The sequence below is a fragment of the Oncorhynchus mykiss genome, chromosome 2, assembly GCF_013265735.2.
Source record: "Oncorhynchus mykiss isolate Arlee chromosome 2, USDA_OmykA_1.1, whole genome shotgun sequence".
Taxonomy (NCBI): domain Eukaryota; kingdom Metazoa; phylum Chordata; class Actinopteri; order Salmoniformes; family Salmonidae; genus Oncorhynchus; species Oncorhynchus mykiss.
In genome coordinates this window covers 72,154,456-72,175,759 of record NC_048566.1, presented here as the reverse complement: position 1 = coordinate 72,175,759, position 21,304 = coordinate 72,154,456, and the positions used below count along the sequence as shown (strand labels likewise).

General features: G+C 41.1%; 1 protein-coding gene across 2 annotated transcripts in view; it reads left to right on the top strand.

The window, feature by feature from the left end:
• The first annotated feature begins 312 nt into the window (after window positions 1-312).
• The window catches only part of LOC110495618 (solute carrier organic anion transporter family member 3A1), a 69,442-nt gene continuing 48,450 nt past the window's right edge, over window positions 313-21,304 (top strand). Inside the window, exons 1-2 of one of the 2 annotated variants that reach the window (XM_021570960.2) lie at window positions 313-977; window positions 8,738-9,197. In XM_021570960.2, the coding sequence (XP_021426635.1) occupies window positions 834-977; window positions 8,738-9,197 (604 nt within the window). In that variant the 5' untranslated portion in view covers window positions 313-833. The remainder of the gene's footprint in view (window positions 978-8,737; window positions 9,198-21,304) is intronic. The other variant, XM_021570953.2, reaches the window with a different exon arrangement.

Below are 21,304 nucleotides of genomic sequence, written 5' to 3'. Positions count from 1 at the left end.
ACCTTAACCCTTTAACCTAACTCCTAAATGTAACCCTAGCTAATGTTAGCGATCTAGCTAACGTTAGCCATTTAGCCAGAATTCGTAATATATCATACGTTTTTCAATTCGTAACATAACTTAATACGAATTGTAATTCGTAACATATCATAAAAAATGAGTGATGGACATCCACAAATTAATACATACCATACGACACGTAACATAGAATACTAACCAAAGTATCTCGGATTTACATACGGAATAATACTAAATGCTCTGAGACCATGTTGCAACCCAGAATTTGGTGCATGCTACACAGTGCCACTGTAGGGCTGTCAGTGGTTGGATGAGGCGCAGAGTCGGAACATAGGCTACACAAGTTGTGGTGGAGGGAGTGAGTGCATTGCTTAAATACTGTATAACAGGCTACATGACCAAAGGCCATGCCAAGTAAAGGTGGAGCAGCGACTGCGTGGCAAGATTCTTATCGATTGTTTTTAGAATCTACGCATTGTTATGCTTAACATTCGGGAACGAACGTCAAGATTCTGAAAAAAATGCTATTTGAGAGAGAACCTGGCGTCTCTCATTCTCGTATGCATATGAGAAAATCGTCGTGGAGTTCATGTGTCTTATTCGACGAAGTGGCAATGTTTAGAGCTTGCGGAGGGGCAGCCCTTTGGAGTCTGGCTTTATATTTACTGTAATAGTTAGTCAGATGTAAAGCATAGGTTGAACGAGAAAATAGACAGAGACCGTGCGTCAGACACGTGCTGAATGTAGCCTACACAGGGTCCGGTTACCCTCTGGATTTATTTTCTCGCTGTAATACAAAGTAGCAGCTCCAAAGGATGCAGGTGAAAAAACAGAGGGGCTCGGACAGGAGCACTGGAGAGGGTACCCGTAAAAAGTCATCATGCTTCTCAAACATCAAGATATTTTTGATATCGGAATGTGCCCTGATGTTGGCACAGGGCACTGTTGGAGCCTACCTGGTGAGTGAAACAGTTTGAGCGGTGTCATTACGTATGTGATGTCTCTCATGAGAACATCTGTCCAGACTCAGGTTTCATATGAATTCTAATACTTTGGGCCATTTTATCTTAGCTATAACTCCGCGCCAGTACTGAGCATGTAAGCAAAGTAGGCTATCTGTCATGAAACGGGCAACAGCTATGACATAATGAGTTACATTTTACCCGGTTTAAAGCAGGCTTGACATACACCGGTGTTTTAAATACGCAGTAGCCAGTGCCCATGCCAGGCTAGCCCACATGTGGACTCAATATTCAATTCCAAACAAATTTTCGTCTGGTTGAGGAGTTTAACCTTGTCCATATGTCCACAGCTAACATAGCCTATTTTCCCTCTGTCAAAACAAACCTGTTAATGATGGTTTGTTCTCCTAATGCCGCACCTAAATAATCCAAGTACCCAAAATAACACTGATTCCGTAGAGGACAACCATTTACAGGTGATTTGTTAGTTTATGCGGCAAATAGGCCATATAGCTGTAATATACATGTAATATGCTGCAATAACACAATATATTGGTGTAGCTGGATAAGTGAAATTATAGGCCCCTACCTGTATTATCAGAGTGCCAGGCTTGAAAGCAATACTATCTTGTTTAAGAAGAGCAGACAAGCCTATTCAACTATTTTATCTCAAGTTCACACCTGATGCTTCTGATATGCTATAGGCCTACTCTTTTGAACCGTTTAAATCGTTTTAGTCCTAATAGGTCCTCCTCACAGAAATATTTTCTATACTCCCTTCTCAAATTCAGTTGATGTTTTGGTGATGTTTATAGTAGGGCATTTTAAGTCACAAAGTGGTATGGTGGGCTAGTGCCACTTCCCAGGGAAATCAAAGATGTAAACTGAAATGCTTTGACCTTATTTGGAGTGGAACGTGTTATCTATTCTGTGCCACTGAACCAAAAGCCTCCTCCTGACCATGGGAACAGTGTAGCCTATGTGGATGAGGCATGTTGGTATCCAGTCAGAATTTCCCCTGTAAGGAGTGGACTTGGATTGTTGAGTCAAATGTACAATTAACAAGAATTCCCCACTTCCTGCCTTTGATATGAAGTTTAATGACCCCAAATTATTGAGAGGAATGTTTTCCAAAGTACTTGGTACTTGGTTTTTTCAATCTATTTTATTCTATTTTTATAACATGTTGTTATAACATGGTTAAAAAAAAAAAACATTTAGATGGACTAACTTTCTAACACTACTTGCTTGTGAACCAAGTAACATTATCATCAAATTGGGCCTACAACCAGTAGTCTCCAACCTTTTCTCTCTGACTTGGATGGAACATTGCACACATTTTTCTGTGATGTGTCTCTCTGCTATGTACAGACTCGCCGGTCACAGTGGAAGGAATGGGTCTATCAGAATTCCTCTGTGTGATAATTGGTCTAGTTATGTCTCATTGAATTGAATGTAGTTGAAACAGAAAGATGTCTCATCTGCAGCAGTGGCTGCAGGGGACTCTGATGGCTTTTATACATAGGCACTTATAGCTTAGCTTAGCTAGAATGTTTACACCTATAGTATAACTACCATTTAAAGCCCTGTCTCACTTTGACTATGTAAATATTTTCAACTACACTTTCCAGGAGGTTATTCTAAAGAAGGTTAAACCACATTTAACTAATACGGGTGGGTACACTTTATACTGGTGAGTAAAGATTAGCAAATTATGGATCTGAGAGGGAAGGGCATAACAGGCCTTCAGCCATGCTCTATCGCTGTCAGCACAGGTAGTCTCTTTCACATGGCACCTGCTCCATTTGCATATGCTGGAAACCAGGCACCAGCTACAGGGACAAGCTGATGACACTGTCATGACTTTATTTGAGGTCCTCCTGTGTCAGAGCTATTGTTGTATACATGATAGGGTGAAGCAACTTAAAGTGTGTGCTGGTAGCCAGGGAGCCAGCCTGGAAGTCATGGGTCATGGCCTATACTCTTGCTCTACATTAGCAGCTTACAATTGACTTTTTCCCAGGCAACATAGTCTCTGGGTAAACAGTCTGTGCACATACCTTCATAGACAATCACTCTCAACACTATGGGGTTGTGGTTGACTCTCAGCTTCCCTAGTTTCATTTTGAGAATGATCTGGAAATAGTGTGTAAACCTACCTTAAGTTTTTAGTTCTCTGAAATTCAACAGAACTCTGTGGTTTCAGCCCATGTTGAATGTTGTGGTGATGACTGACAGTGGTGAATTTGTTTGCTGATACGTGCTCCATCTACACATCGCAAAACAGGCTGAACTGTCTATGTACTTTATAATTTCCCCTGCATATATTCGATTTTCAAACCCAACATTAGTAGTTGATTATATTAATTCTACACTAAGTTTGAGACTTTAATGAGTTCAGGTTAAGCTATAGTTAAAGTTTGGTGTTACTACCTCGCCCTCTCCAATCTTGCAACTTGCCAAAACCTAATATTTTGGAATTAGACAGGGTTCTGTAAAGGCTTCTGGCAGACACTGAATTGCCCTTTTGAAAGGGCGTCTAGACAGCATAGGAACCTGAGACGCACTTCAACAGTTTTATTTAGCAAAGGGCTGTAGTTATGTCATAAACTGTGCTTACACAAGCCTCATCCGCTTGTTAAAAAAGGGTGTGGGGCTTGGATCCTCTCATTCTGGACAGGTGAGGTAATGTTGAGGCTAAATGGTCACATTGTCCATGAAAACACAGCCAGACAAGTTTGCATTGTAACCATGCTGCAATAAATACAACAAACCTTCCTGACTAACTGTGTTTACTTTTAAGTTCAAGATTCCAGGTGTATCTTAACTAGATTTCTGTAGCTAGAGTTACTCATCTGTCTGCAATGTATACAGTCTTTTTAGATAACATAGACCTAACTATAAATATATTTTTTCAATTATTGAGTCTAGAAATGCAGTATATTTTAGTAAAATGCTTTGATGGCAGTGCATATACAACACATGGAATTTGGGGGACGGGTGCTCTTCTAAACTCACTGCTGTCAGGCCCACTGGTGCCCGAGTCTAGTCTGGGCAAGAGATGACATGATATGGTCTGCTTGGCCTGGCTGCCATTCCTCTGCTGTGGTGTGGTGGTGAAGTGGAGGTTCGGGAGTCTGTGCTGGTGTCTGCTGATAGGCCTTGTACATAGGATGACTGACATCACTACATTGATTTATAACACTTAAAAATATATATATATATTTATTTAACTAGGCGAGTCAGTTAAGAACAAATTCGTATTTACAATGACGGCTTACCCCGGCCAAACCCTAACTTGGACGATGCTGGGCCAATTGTGCGCCACCCAATGGGACTCCCAATTACAGCCAGTTGTGATACAGCCTGGTATTGAACTAGGGTCTGTAGTGACGCCTCTAGCGCTAAGATGCAAAGCCTTAGACTGCTGCACCACTCAGAAGCCCAACCTGTGGTTGTGTTCAAATTTAATCAAAGTGTAGGTAGTTGAATTAGTATAGTTGTTTCTCAGTTACACCTGCCATTTAAAGTAATCACTCTGTAAAGTCACAGAGAGAAGACCATTTTTCCTACTGGCAATGGCATCCTTCTCTAAGTTAGCTGTTATTTTCCTGTCCCCACGGCTCCTAAGAGGAGCTTAATTTAGCATGTTAGCCTGTTGGACATCACTGTGGGAATGGAAGAGGACCATGCCCTTTCAAGGACATTTTGGGAAACATCCGAAAATAGTTTGATAATCGTTGTGAAAATATGACAGGTGGGATATGGCTCAGCAGTTGGTTCCCAGACATTGCAAACCCACATATTTTTTTATGAACTCTCTAGACAATACTCACCAATTTAATTTGATACATCTGAGGATCCACTCCTTTGAGAAGGGGCAGCCTATTGTACTTCCTGCAGAGCAAAGCCCCATTTCCACTAGCACTCTAATTCTCAAATTAGAGCCCATTCAGGGGAAACTGGGACCATCGCAGACCATTTTCACAACTAATGCCAGCTCGATTAGATTTCAGGTTGGTGACGCCGTTACTATGAAACCACCAGCTGATCACAGCTGGATGCTGACACCACCTTTAGCTAGCTCGTCTGGGCTTGTTGCTGTTACCTAGCACATGGACAAGCAGTACTGAGTCATACAGGCACAAATTACCACTATAGCTGGCTCCTTCATTCATTTTTGTACTGCACAATAAACTTTTATGAGAACAGTCAGCCCTCGAATGCTAGTTACCTAACGTTAGCTAGCAAATCAGAGTTGAAAAAGCTAGCTAGCTAGCTAACATTAGCTAGTAGGAATTTTAACTGGCCAGGTCGTGAAAGCTAGCTAGCTAGCTACATCATATCAAATCTGTCATCTGGTTTGCTTGGTTAGCTAGCTAGCTAAAGCCCAATGCCATAGCAAGCTAAACATTTTTGCTAACTACATGGCTCTGAGTCTGGCTGGCAGTGGCTGGAGTATGGGGTAATGTTAGTTACAGCATGGTGAGGGTGAATAGAAATTCTTCAACATCTGCACAGTCACGGCTACCTAGCAACATGACAACATTTTTAATTTCTGGAGGTAGTGGAAACCCAATTTGAGATTGCCCACAAAGGCCAGCCCAACCCAGGTTGACTTCAAATGGCCAATGGAAACAGAGCTTTTGGGTAATTTTCCAAATTCTTTATGGTAGACCGTTTGTGTGTATTCCATGCATTTCTGTTTCAGTCTGGCCTTGGTGTTCCTTTGCATCATTGTAGCCTGTACAGTGTTGATAAAAAGGTGTGGGTGGTTGGTCTTATGTTCTTTAAGAATCTTTCTTCCCTATTAGTTGTGGGTGTTCCGTATCACCATCTAGGAGGCAACCGGTGTACCAAAACAGAAGACTGGCCAGATTTACCAAGGTCATTGCTATCAAACTATATATAGTCCTCCTGAGCCTCTGTGAAGTTGGTCTTCAAGATGTGTTCACTGATCAAATCAGTGTCTTACAAAAACTTGCCTTCATAGCAGTTACAAATAGGGTTTGGTAAGTCTGTGATGGGGTACATATCACATGAAAAAATTTAAATTAAATTGAGATCAATGTAATCATTATATGTAGTTAGGATCGTTATACTTAGTTAGGATCCTATCTGATGAACTGAAATGCATTCCATGATGTCTGACTTCCATGTATTTTACCAACAATGGCAGAGGTAAAACAACACTTCCATCTAGAGACAGTGTTATGCTCTTATCTTTTACTTGCGTTAAATGCTGCACCATTAACTCAGAGAGAGAGAGAGAGAGGGAGAGAGAGAGAGCGTTTGGGGAGGATGCACTTTCCATAAAGCCATGCGAGTAAGTGATGCAGTGCCCAGCTAATCAAAAACAGGGCTGCATCTTGGCAGAGAGAGGATTTTACTCAGAGCACAATGAGAAACATCTGAAAGAGGTCTCAATGTGAGTCAGTATATCCAAAGGAAAGGGATTATTTAAAAGGGCACAACCTCAATAACATGGTAATTTCATAGCCATGTCATATTTCTCTAAACCGTCTTGCATGCAACTTAATTCAAAATTCCACCGTGCAAACAATATCACATTTTTTCTCATTTGCATGTACAGGTACCTGAAGTTTGGGAACCCCTTGGCATGTTAATCCTTATAATTCCAATATCTAGAGTTTTATGTGATTATTTTGTATTTCATTTGGGAAAATCACATCTTTCAGAGATGTTTACTATAGAAACATGTCATTTGTCTTATACAGTGGGGCAAAAAAGTATTTAGTCAGCCACCAATTGTGCAAGTTCTCCCACTTAGAAAGATGAGAGAGGCCTGTAATATTCATCATAGGTACACGTCAACTATGACAGACAAAATTAGAAAAAAAAAATCCAGAAAATCACATTGTAGGATTTTTTATGAATTTATTTGCAAATTATGGTGGAAAATAAGTATTTGGTCACCTACAAACAAGCAAGATTTCTGGCTCTCACAGACCTGTAACTTCTTCTTTAAGAGGCTCCTCTGTCCTCCACTCGTTACCTCTATTAATGGCACCTGTTTGAACTTGTTATCAGTATAAAAGACACCTGTCCACAACCTCAAACAGTCACACTCCAAACTCCACTATGGCCAAGACCAAAGAGCTGTCAAAGGACACCAGAAACAAAATTGTAGACCTGCACCAGGCTGGGAAGACTGAATCTGCAATAGGTAAGCAGCTTGGTTTGAAGAAATCAACTGTGGGAGTATTTATTAGGAAATGGAAGACATACAAGACCACTGATAATCTCCCTCGATCTGGGGCTCCACGCAAGATCTCACCCCATGGGGTGAAAATGAACACAAGAACGGTGAGCAAAAATCCCAGAACCACTAGTGAATGACCTGCAGAGAGCTGGGACCAAAGTAACAAAGCCTACCATCAGTAACACACTGCGCCGCCAGGGACTCAAATCCTGCAGTGCCAGACGTGTCCCCCTGCTTAAGCCAGTACATGTCCAGGCCCGTCTGAAGTTTGCTAGAGAGCATTTGGATGATCCAGAAGAAGATTGGGAGAATGTCATATGGTCAGATGAAACCAAAATAGAACTTTTTGGTAAAAACTCAACTCGTCGTGTTTGGAGGACAAAGAATGCTGAGTTGCATCCAAAGAACACCATACCTACTGTGAAGCATGGGGGTGGGAACATCATGCTTTGGGGCTGTTTTTCTGCAAAGGGACCAGGACGACTGATCCGTGTAAAGGAAAGAATTAATGGGGCCATGTATCGTGAGATTTTGAGTGACAACCTCCTTCCATCAGCAAGGGCATTGAAGATGAAACGTGGCTGGGTCTTTCAGCATGACAATGATCCCAAACACACCGCCCGGGCAACGAAGGAGTGGCTTCGTAAGAAGCATTTCAAGGTCCTGGAGTGGCCTAGCCAGTCTCCAGATCTCAACCCCATAGAAAATCTTTGGAGGGAGTTGAAAGTCCGTGTTGCCCAGCAACAGCCCCAAAACATCACTACTCTAGAGGTGATCTGCATGGAGGAATGGGCCAAAATACCAGCAACAGTATGTGAAAACCTTGTGAAGACTTACAGAAAACATTTGACCTCTGTCATTGCCAACAAAGGGTATATAACAAAGTATTGAGATAAACTTTTGTTATTGACCAAATACTTATTTTCCACCATAATTAGCAAATAAATTCATTAAAAATCCTACAATGTGATTTTCTGGATTTTTTTTCTCATTTTGTCTGTCATAGTTGAAGTGTACCTATGATGAAAATTACAGGCCTCTCTCATCTTTTTAAGTGGGAGAACTTGCACAATTGGTGGCTGACTAAATACTTTTTTGCCCCACTGTATATAGTTGTTTGTTCTGTAATAACCAAAATGATATGTCACTTAAATAACCTTAATTTTCGGACAAATCATTTTTTCTCAATGTTTAGGCCTACAGTCTTGGTTACTTGACATCTGAGATGTGATTCAGTATACCAAAGGATATTCATTGAACTGCATCAAATGTTGCAAGTGATTCTTGTGGTAAAACAATAACCATGATCCATGCCGTATTTATTTAATTGCTATTTGTAAGCTAGGTGTTTTCCCCCATTTTCCTCTCAATTACATACTTCTCAGTGAGTGAGAAAACAATTAGGCTTTAAGCCTGGTAATATTTTAGCATCGTAATGATGATACCCTGTCTTTTACGAAGTTAATCAGTTATGGGAAGTTAGTTATGATTGCCGTTTATGAGCAACATATTTCCTCTGCTGTTGCTTTCTCAGGTGAGTGTCCTGACCACCCTGGAGCGACGATTCAACCTCCAAAGTGCCGATGTGGGTGTGATCGCCAGCAGCTTTGAGATTGGCAATCTAGCTCTTATCCTATTCGTCAGCTACTTCGGGGCCAAAGCAAACCGGCCAAGGTTGATTGGCTGTGGGGGTATCGTCATGGCGCTAGGAGCTCTTCTGTCAGCACTGCCAGAGTTTCTAACCAAACAATACGAGCATAAGCCAGGGCAGACTTGGAGGACTGAGGTGGGCAGGAATGGGTGCGCCAACAGTACCAGGAATGGTGGGCAATATATAGAGGAGTTGTGTTCCAACAAGGCAAACACCAACATGATGTACCTGCTGCTGATTGGGGCCCAGATGCTGCTGGGGATTGGAGCCACCCCAGTTCAGCCCCTGGGTGTGTCCTACATAGATGACCATGTGAAGAGGAAAGACTCCTCTCTGTATATAGGTAAGTTAGTTAGATGCATTAATACACTATGGGAATACGTTGCTACACTACAGGATATGTTAATACACTATAAACCAGATTTACTACACACTGAGACCACTTCACACATGTCATTTTAATGAGGAAATAAAACAGAAAAGGTGGACCATAAGAGGTTTAATAAAGGTCCAGGAGGGAAGAATCTCATTGTATCATTGTGAGCCTCCATTTCTATTTAACTTTACAGTTTAACCTTACAGTTTAACCTTACAGTTAAATAGAAATGGAGGATCACAATGACACAATGAGATCTTTGTCAAGGTGACAGAGACATCTTTGAGGGATAATTGGACATTTCACTGCAATATATTCTATTTTCTTTCGGTATTTGAGTGTGCTCCTCTGTAGCTCAGCTGGTAGAGCATGGCTCTTGCAACGCCAAGATAGTGTGTTTGATTCCATAACTGTAAGTTTCTTTGGATAGAAGTGTCTGCCAAATGCCATATAGCTATTTTATATTAAAATAATATTTAAGAGAAGGAGATTGTTATCACACTAGCATTTCACAATCTATTTGTTCCAGTGCCAATGGGTTCATAAGACTACCCAAATTGTCCCATCTGTATGGTGGGAGGACAAACAGTGGTTGTGTTTGTCTTCTGATCACTGCCGGAAGGTGCAGTGTGTACACAGCCCTGCCTTTGAGTCAATACAGCATGAATGTATTCTCTGTGTTGTGCTCAGTCTTTCTTTTGTCCCCAAGCACAATCTGGCCCATGTGACTGCCAGGTGAGCAGATCTGTTTATTATCTCCATTACATTTGTGCTGGAGTCACAGTCAAGTGCAGATGCCTGGGATGAAACAGGAGCATAAAGTACAAAATGTCTCCACTCAGCTGGCTTGCGCTCTCACACAGGTATTTGACCAACTGCTGACTTAGCGTTTCAAGGTTTAACAGTGTATTCAAAGCACTTTCTGAGCTAACCTTAAATAGCAGATGATTGTTTGCGAATGTACCCTGAGGGTACTGTCTCTTTGCAGTGCCTTACTGCATCTTTGAATATATTTCACTGATGTTTGGTAAGATATGCTGTGGTCAGTCATCCCAGTAAACTTCTCAAAATTAAGGGTTGTGTGGCTCTGACGTATTTGCTCTGCTGATTGTAAAGGCCATTGTATTGACAACACCCTAATGTTGTTCTGCCTTGCACATTGAGCATTCAGTGTGTCATGAGCCCCCCTTGTATAACCACAATTAAATCAAATCAATATTGTATTTGTCATATGCATCGGATACAACAGGTGTGGAATTTACTATGAAATGCTTACTTACGAGCCCTTTTCCATTATTGCAGACTTAAATAGTAAAAAAATTAAAATACAACAAAAAAGGAAATAGTAACACAATAAAAAAACAATAATGAGGCTATATAAAAGGTTTACCGGTACCGAGTCAATGTGAAGGAGTATTAGGTAGTTGAGGTAATTGAGGTATTATGTACATGTAGGTAGGTGTAAAAGTGACTTGGCAATCAGGATAGATAATGAACAGAGTAGCAGCAGCGTTTAAAAGTGTGTCTATCTGTGAGTGTATGTGTATGGCGTCAATATGCATGTGTGTGTGTGTGTGTGTTTTGTGTGTGTGTGTGTGTGTGTGTGTGTGTGTGTGTGTGTGTGTGTGTGAGCATATGTAGTGTGTATGTGTGTGTTGGAGTGTCAGTGTAGTATGTGTGAGTGTGTGTGTGGGTAGAGTCAGTGCAAAAAAAAGGGGGTTAACTGTCAGTCTTATGGCTTGGAGGTAGAAGATGTTCAGAAGCCTAGTCTATGACTTGGGTGGCTGGAGTCTTTGACAATCTGTAGGGCCTTCTTCTGTCACCGCCTGGTATAGTGGTCCTGGATGGCAGGAAACTTTGCCCCAGTGATGTACTGGGACGTGCGCACTACCCGCTGTAGAGTCTTATGGTCAGATGCCGAGTAGTTGCCATACCAAGCGGTGATGCAGCAGGTCAAAATGCTCTTGATAGTGCAGCTGTAGAACTTTTTGAGGATCTGAGGGCCCATGTAAAATCTTTACAAGTTGGAAGAGGCGTTGTCGTGCCCTTGTCATGACTGTGTTGCTGTGTTTACACGCCATAACTTTGTTAAATATTTATTCTGATTAACTGAAGGGCGTACACAGGGCATGTTACATGACATGATAATGAGAGAGAGAGCATTGTTATATTGGTAGATAAAGCCACAAATCCAGATTAAAGCAGCCAGGTTTCCTAGTTTGATAAAGGCTGGCCGTAACGTGGTGTCCATGGATGCACATTAGCCTTCGATGGGATAGAGGAGACGTGGCTTGATGAATCAGCTGCTACATGCATGGCCTTGTTTGATATCTAAGCAGCACCACAGAATGTGATAATGGCTGATTGGGAGACAAGGTCCTTCCTGATATATTTACAACATTAGTAATATGGAAGACATTTGTTAGTGTAACACTGATGTGTCGGTCAAACTCAAACCAAAGGCCTTCAGTGTCTTGTATGATCTCAGGCCAACAGCATATACAGTTGAAGTCGGAAGTTTACATACACCTTGAGATGTTGCTTCACTATATCCACATAATTTTCCTTCTCATGATGCAATCTATTTTGTGAAGTGCACCTGTCCTGCCTGCATCAAAGCACCCCCACATGATGCTGCCACCCATGTGCTTCACAGTTGGGATGGTGTTCTTTTCTCCAAAAAGTACGATCTTTGTGCCCATGTGCAGTTGCAAACCGTAGTCTGGCTTTTTTTATGGCTGTTTTGGAGCAGTGGCTTCTTCCTTGCTGAGTGGCCTTTCAGGTTATGTCGATATAGGACTCGTTTTACTGTGGATATAGATACTTTTGTACTTGTTTCCTCCAGCATCTTCACAAGGTCCTTTGATGTTGTTCTGGGATTGATTTGCACTTTTCGCACCAAAGTACTTTCATCTCTAGGAGACAGAATGCGTCTCCTTCCTGAGCGGTATGACGGTTGTGTGGTCCCACGGTGTTTATTCTTGCGTACTATTGTTTGTACAGGTGAACATGGTACCTTCGGGCGTTTGGAAATTGCTCCCAAGCATGAACCAGACTTTTTAATCAAGTTTAAAATTATTTTTCTGAGGTCTTGGCTGATTTCTTTAGATTTTCCCATGATGTCAAGCAAAGAGGCACTGAGTTTGAAGGTAGGCCTTGAAATACATCCACAGGTACACCTCCAATTGACTCAAATGATGTCAATTAGCCTATCAGAAGCTTTTAAAGCCATAATTTTCTGGAATTGTCCAAGCTGTTTAAATGCAGTCAACTTAGTGTATGTAAACTTCTGACCCACTGGAATTGTGATACAGTGAATTATAAGTGAAATAATCTGTCTGTAAACAATTGTTGGAAAAATTACTTGTGTCATGCACTAAGTAGATGTCCTAACCTACTTGCCAAAACTATAGTTTGTTAACAAGACATTTGTGGAGTGGTTTAAAAATGAGTTTTAATGACTCCAACCTAAGTGTATGTAAACTTCAGACTACAATTGTACCTCCCCAACTTTCATTCTTAGTCCTAGCTATTTTTCACAATGTGCTCTGCTTTGTTTAGAAGCGACAGAAGCAAACAAGCACAGAACAGCTTTGACGTAAGGCACAACTGCAGTGCCTTGTTAGCACTGTACAGTAGGAAGTGGACTGATTAAAGTTTGGCAGGCATAGAGGGAGATTTGGTGCGGTTCTCCTCATAAGCTGCAAGGAGAGTTGGAGGAAAACAAGCGGTGAGAATCAGAGAACAATGTGGCATTGAGTTGGGAGCATGTGCTCAGCTGATCATCCTAATCCCCATTCTGCTGGCATGTCATGTGCTGGTAACAGCATGAATGGAGGAGATTGTCTGAATCTCTGTAAGATTGATTTGCTGTAGCACCCCCATGAAAAATCTGAATATTTATGTATTTTTGAGAGAGACATTTTTTTCCACAAAAGAAGTGCACTGAACCTTTACTATTCCTTTATTAGCGGCCTGATATAGCTGTCTGTACCGCGGGCATATATAGCCCTCCCCAAAAAAAACAATTTGCTGCACCCCTCCAACATCCTCCCGTGGCTATGAATGTATTGTATGATTATTCATGAAACATAATATGCAGGGGGTGTACACATTGTGACAGTAATCAGATAAAGTTGTACTTAAGTTGTGTTTTGCAATATTTTTCCTCTGCAAAATATTTTTCTAACACTTTTGCAAGACAGTCCTGATTCAGCATGACAGTATTGACTTCCACTGCCTGGTAGTAACCAGTCTCAAAAAGCTGAAATAGATGCTTCTATATTTTCACATACAGAAATATATTATTTTTGATCAATGCAGGCCAAACACAACCATAGATACATTACTAAAAAAAATCACCCCAACATACTTTACATCCATGCCTGGGGAGGTTGAATATGTTGTTTTATATGAGTTAATACGTCCCAAAGGCCCATGATATGAAGGTTAGTAGCTGGTGTTATGGTAGCCTAATTGATTCTGTATGTTTAATGACTAAAACAGACACTGTCAGCATATTGATTGCCCTTTAGCTTCCTAGTCTGCCGTCAGTCACATGATTTCACATGAAATTTCACATGAAATCATGTACAAAAGTGTTTTTGGAACTCTTCATGTGAAATTCATGTGGTTTTTCCGTAAAAATTGTTTTAACCTTTATTTAACTAGGCAAGTCAGTTAGAACAAATTCTTATTTTCAATGACAGCCTAGGAACAGTGGGTTAACTGCCTGTTCAGGGGCAGAACGACATATTTGTACCTTGTCAGCTCAGCTCAGAACTTCCAACCTTGCGGTTACTAGTCCAACGCTCTAACCACTATGCTACCCTGCCGCCCCACTATGCTACCCTGCCGTAAGGGGTCTGTCTGTTTTTCGTCTGCCCGGCCTGAATAATTCCACTACATGCTCGCTATGGGAGATTTGACTCTTTGTATTTCACTACTATGCATTACTGCTGTAAGGATAACCTGAAATAACAGCCTCACATACTGTCCATAAAATGGATGGACCAGTGCGGTGCATTTAAAAGGCATAAGTGGTTGACAGAGGAGGAAGAAGTGGTAGTTGGCCTATAGGCAGTCAGAGAGCAATGAGTGACAATGGGACTCCTGCAGAAATAGAGAGCAGAACTACAGTATACAATATGATCCTTGTGATGGGTGATGAAGACGTATGGGCTATTTGAACACTGCTTGTGAAATGTATCTGTGTTCTCACTCTGACACAACCAGGTTCATGCTGTACATCAATGTGTCAGGAGGCATGAATATTCATCTGCAGCTCATTGTGTAATGCAGTGAGACCCAGGGTGTGAGGTGAGACTGTGGTGATTAGACTAATATACTACTACTATCACACCGTTGGTAGAAGTCTTTGCTCAGATTTATGTTCTGCTGTGATATGTTCATTTCTAAATGACCATCATCACAAGCTTTTGTTGTTGAAGATGATGGCAGATGCCGCCTATAGCCTCATGCATAGCATATTATTTTAATTAGCCAGTGGTATAAACTGTTCAGGTAATGGCAGTATGACATCAGTGGAAGACCTGTGAAAATGTGAGAGTGGGCTGTGGAGAAGAGAGGAGCAGAGAGAGCAGTGGTCTGTAGGAGTGAAGCCATAATTACAGAGTGAGGCAGGAATGCCAACCAGCTAGCCCTGAGGTGCGTCTGAGCAGCCTGACTGCACATGCATACCACATGTGAAAAACAGCTCCTACTGACTCGGAGACAGGGCTGGCCTGGGCAGAAGGACTGGGGCTGTCTCTCCCTGCCAGGCAGGACTTATAGTACTAATCGGCAGATAAAACGGATTGAAACGATGTTGCCATTTTTTTTATATAGCAGCACTTACAGAGTGTTCTCAAACTGCCTGACTTTTCAGGAGAAGTAGGCCTGCTTTAGAGTCTGACCACTGCTGATCCAGTTGGTTTTACTTTCAGTTTTGGGATCTGTCACTGTTGAACTTGTGGAGTCAATCATGTTGAGCGCTGAACATTGTACTATTTTCCTCAAATGCAATACTAAGGATTAGTCTAGGTAGGGGTGAAATTGCTTCCATCACGACTTGATGTTAAAAGTGGTGCTGCGGATAAACACTGTGTTTTACGAGATTATCTTGTTTTCCATGTCTAGACGTAGGCACTCAATTGGGCCGAAGGGAGCAAATATGATTAGAGTTAGTCAACACGATCTCCCTCCATTCCCACTGCTCTTTCACCATATAGTTTGAATTATGGCTCTTCCCACAGGGCCTGAGGTTGCAAAACCATACAGCACATACATATACAGTTGTTCAGCAATAATGCTCCTTCCAAAAACCATTAGGCCTTAACCCTACCCATCCAACTCTCACTGCTTTTAAGGCTTTTTCAAGCCTGTAACATGAGAGGACCTATCTGCAGACTGAAATGATCACATTTGTTTATTCAGTGTCAATGTATTAAGTGGTTATGATCTTTTTGCCACCAGTGTAAAAGGCTGTATTTCTAGGATCTGGGGTCTGTAACAGATCATTGTTTGATGATTTGAAAATTGTTAGTACTGCTCTGCATCAGCTAATTTAATGTCATATTAACTTCACAGGTTTCAGAAATGTTTTCCTAGATGTGGGGAGAGGCCATAATAGAATGATCAGGCCTAGATCTTTTCAATTTTAAATGAGTGCTTCCTGCATTGTCATTGATAAAGATAGGAAGAGTGAAAAAAGATTTGAACAGAAGCGTCTATCAGAGATGTGGCCTTTTGAAATGCAATTCCATTTATCAGCACTCTGGTGTTAAACTTTGAGGCTTCATGTACCGACGGCAACAGTCTGAGGTCCCAGCAGAGCGGAGCAGGAGAAGGGAAGAATGCTCTGTATGTTCCAGCGTATAAAGTACTCCAGTCTCTCCCTGGCCAACACAAAGCTGTGCAGGCACAGGTTGCGTGCGCACACACACACACACACACACACACACACACACACACACACACACACACACACACACACACACACACACACACACACACACAGACCCTGGGATCTGTCATAAAGTCAATCCAAACTATATATGACAGACTAGCTACTGAGGGGGAACACACAAAGGTCCTTCTTTTTTTATTATGGCCAGAGACAAGACAAGTGCCCACTCCTTTGGAAAGGCACAAATATGCGATTCTTACCTGAACAGTTTTGCAGCCTAAAGCAATTTGCCTGTGCTTACTGGCAGACACTCCCACAGTAGCCCCTTACATTACAGTTTCTTAAACTAAAACTCAAGACCTTTACTTCAAAAAGTCCTGGGATAAGTCACTTCAAGACATGCCCAAAGAGAAAAAAGAACATGCTTATGATAATCATTATGAAGACAAGAGAGGTTTTTGTTTTATTTAACATGCACAATATCGTATTCGGCCGATATTAGCTAAAAATGCCAACATTTTTATCAACCCAATGTCTAGTTTAACGACGATGTGAAAAAACGATGTCAAAGCTGATGTGCATACCTATATAACGTGACGTAATGACGCTACGTAACATTTGGCGCTACACCTGCAACATAGCATTCCTAACCTAGCCCACAATGTCTGCTGTGTGGATCGAACATTCAAGTCGAGCAGTCATTTGAAAGAGTACATTTCAGCGAGACAACTCAAAGACGAAATCCATTAACACCAAGATAATGGAATTTATTGCCCTTGACAATCAACCGTTCTCTGTCGTCGGTAATGTTGGCTTTCGCGACTGGTCGAGCACAGGTACACACTAACGTTACCAAGCGCGCTATTATTCCCTACCGGAGTTCCTTAGTAATAGCGTCACTGCTATTAGCTTCACAACATACTATGGAATGCCATTTGGATATTTGCGTGTCAAAAAAGATACGTCAAATAACACTATTCTACTACACTTTTCTATTACAGAATGTTGTGTGATCTGAATTTGTACGTGCAAACCAAGCGCCACCACTACTATCAGTAGCAGTGTCACAGCTGTACAAAAAAGTCTGCAAACAAGCAAACACTGGCCACGAAGATGTGTTTACAATACCGCATTGGTAATAAAGCATTATTTGTTCAACTGCAAATTCTGGGGTAGCTAGTTCACTTTAGCTTGGTACCTAGCTAGCACCAATACAACCAGCCTGAAAACAATGACCAGTAGAAACTGCAGTCATTTTCACTATTCTTAGCAATGATTTAGGAGTCATTGTGAGTAAGTATTAGTAAGTATTAGCTAGGTAGCCAGTTGTTGTTCGCCTATTGAAATTGAACTTCAGTTCATGAAAATAAATAGCTAGCTGTTGCCCAAAGCTAACGTTATAAGCAGCCAGCTAGCTTCATCTGGCTAGTGTGGCTCGACTTGAGCGGGTTAAGTGTTATGAAGCTAGCCACAATAAGGATTAGAGACAATAGTGGAATTTGTGGTTTGCCTTCAAAATAAAAGTACCTATTTGAAAGTGATGCAGAAGATTACAATTGGTGGAATCATGCCGTATTTAGACTAGATGATGTTAAACAAGGTTGGAATGTGAAGCAATGAAATGAGGTATTAGTCTACTTGGTGACACCCACAGAACACAACTGTGAAGAGTTTACGCAAATATTAGCGCTGTAGCTCTTATCGCGTGACTGTGTGAAATCACCTCCCCAGTCAGCCTATTGTGTGTATTGACATTCATATCGCATTGTACAGTTTTACCTAAGGATTGGGGATCAATGAAATGGGGTAACAGTCTACTCAATACCCAAGATATTTTTTCCCAACGTCCTCCTCAGAGTTATCAGACTCTAAAACATCCGCACAGTATTGTTTTTCCTCTGGAATAGTGTTCAATACACATAGGTTGACAATAAATGTTGCTCAATTCACAGTTGTTTCAGTGTCCCGCAATAAGAGCTACGATGCTAATGTTCTCTGTGTAGACTGATACCCCATGTCATTGATCCACAATCCATACAGTGAAATAAGTATGCCCCAATTCTTTTGTAAAGTATAATACATCCAGTGTGATTTCAACAGATTGTTGTTAAAGTAACAAATGCTTGTCTTTTGTTGATTTTATATATCATTCCAACCTCGTTTAGCATGATCTATTAAAATATGTCATAATTATACTATTTGTATGCATTTGCATCACTGTCAATGACAATCTTTTATTTTGAAGGCTAACCGCCAAGTCCACTATTGTTGATAATCCTTATTGTGGCTAGCTTCAAATAGATGGGTCCAACCACCATACATTTTTTAATTCGACATTTGTTCAACTAGGCAAGTCAGTTAAGAACAAATTATTATTTTCAATGATGGCCTAGGAACAGTGGGTTAACAGATTTTTACCTTGCCAGCTTGGGGATTTGATCTTGCAACCTTTCAGTTAGAAGTCAAACACTCTAACCACTAGGCTACCTGCCACCCAATTAATCAAATAAGAACTGACTTATAAATTAGGGTTATTTTAGATGATGACACCTAGCTATATAGTCAGCTAGATAACTATAGCTACTGAAATATTATGTCGTTTTGCTATGTTTTTTGGGAAGAACATTGTTGGCATCCATGAGCTAACTAGCTTTTTTTATGACCAGCACTGTAGGTGCGCGAGACAATTTTACCAGCATCATAGCATAAGTATCGATGAATCGTTGTGACATATGAAATACAAGTGATAGTGTAATCAATGTGTAATAAATACGTACAGAATTAATGAACGCGTTACATTATTATGTGACGTGCAATCATATTCAGGTCCTGATTGGTCAACAAGTTTATTTGACACGTCAAAAGTGTTATTTGACGTGTATCTTTTTTAACATGCCAAGACCCAAACGGTGTTCTATAGAAATCCTGGTTGAGAATGAAACGACTGAACAAATGAACAATGAAACAGCACAGCAATTAAGTTAAAGAAATAGATTTTGATTATGATTTACTGGTAATGGGGACATACGTAAATACCAACAAAATAACTTTTTGGTCAGTGTGTGTGTGTGTGTGTGTGTGTGTGTAACCTTTATTTAACTAGGCAAGTCAGTTAAGAACAAATTCTTATTTACAATGACAGCCTACCCCAGCCAAACCTGGACAACACTGGGCCAATTGTGCACAGCCCTATGGGAATCCCAATCACAGCCTGATGTGATACAGCCTGAATTCGAACCAGGGACTGTAGTGACACCTCTTGCACTGAGATGCAGTGCCTTAGACCGCTGCGTCCATGTTTGTGTGTTAACAATTTAACTGTACTAGAATGCTTAAAAGGCCGCTAAAATTGTAAATATCGGTTATCGTATCGGGGTGTTTTGGCAAAGAATATATCGGATATCAGTATCGGACAAAAATGTAATATCGGTGCATCACTATTTTCTTATTTAAAAAGTAAACATATACTCTCCTGAGATATCAAGTCACTTCACAAGATAATTTCACTTTTATATGGTAATTTATCTATATAGTATAGTACCGTATTTACAATATCAACATCAACCACATTTTACCATACATCAACCTACATTAGCTCTGTTTTTTTATTATATTTATTTCACCTTTATTTAACCAGGTAGGTCAGTTGAGAACAAGTTCTCATTTACAACTGCGACCTGGCCAAGATAAAGCAAAGCAGTACGACAAAAACAACATGTAGTTGTGGGATAAACAAATGTACAGTCAGTAACACAATAGAAAAATCTGTATACAGTGTGTGCAAATGAAGTAAGGAGGTAAGGCAATAAATAGGCAAATAGCGTCGAAGTAATTACAATTTAGATTAGTAGGATCGTTGGTAGGATAGTCAGTTTTTCGAGGGTATGTTTGGCAGCATGAGTGAAGGAGGCTTTGTTTTGCGAAATAGGAAGCCGATTCTAGTTTTAACTTTGGATTAGAGCTGCTTAATGTGAGTCTGGAAGGAGAGTTTACAGTCTAGCCAGACACCTAGGTATTTATAGTTGTCCACATATTCTAAGTCAGAACCATCCAGAATAGTAATGCAGGTGGGTGCGGGCAGCGATCGGTTGAAGAGCATGCATTTCGTTTTACTAGCATTTAAGAGCAGTTGGAGGCCACGGAAAGAGTGTTGTATGGCGTTGAAGCTCGTTTGGAGGTTTGTTAACAAAGTGTCCAAAGAAGGGCCAGATGTGCACAGGTATACAGGATGGTGTCGTCTGAGTAGAGGTGGATCAAAGAATCACCCGCAGCAAGAGCGACATCATTGATATTTACAGAGAAAAGAGTTGGCCCGAGAATTTAACCCTGTGGCACCTCCATAGAGACTGTCAGAGGTCCAGACAACAGGCCCTCCGACATGACACACTGAACTCTATCTTTAAAGTAGTTAGTGAACCCGGCGAGGCAGTCATTAGAGAAACCAAGGCTATTGAGTCTGCCAATAAGAATCCGGAGATTGACTGAGTCGAAAGCCAGGTCGATGAAGACGGCTGCACAGTACTGTCTTTTATCGATGGCGGTTATGATATCGTTTAGGATCTTGAGCATGTCTGAGGTGCACCCGTGACCAGCTCGGAAACTTGATTGCATAGCGGAGAAGGTACGGTGGGATTCGAAATGGTCGGTGATCTGTTTGTTCACTTGGCTTTCGAAGACTTTAGAAAGGCAGGGCAGGATGGACACTTCAGCTTTGGTTCTGTAAGGAGTCTTCTGTAGTTGTTGCAGTGACATATATCCTTCGAGAGACCAATCAACATTCTGCAAAAATGTTCAGACTCCAAACAGTGTCTTCAGCAAGGTGTGTTTATAAGCTACTTAAACTCAGCACTGTAATGTCATCTTGAAGGATTAGATTCTAAATGGGTTTTTCCATCTCTGTATTAAACTCCAAGCTGAGTGTGCCCTAGCAACACCATAAACAACATGGATTCATTAAGGCAGCAGAGAAGTTCTCTTCATCATTGTGTTGTGTTGACCTGCCCCTCCACTTGCCTGACAGTGGGCCTGGTATCACTTGCATGGCAGCGTAACTCCCTGGATGCTTCAGAGGCACCGCTATAGTAGCTATACACCATTTGTCAGAGTACAGTGGCCTTACTGAGCCGTGTCAATTGGATCTAACTGCTCAACAACAAGCTAGCATGTC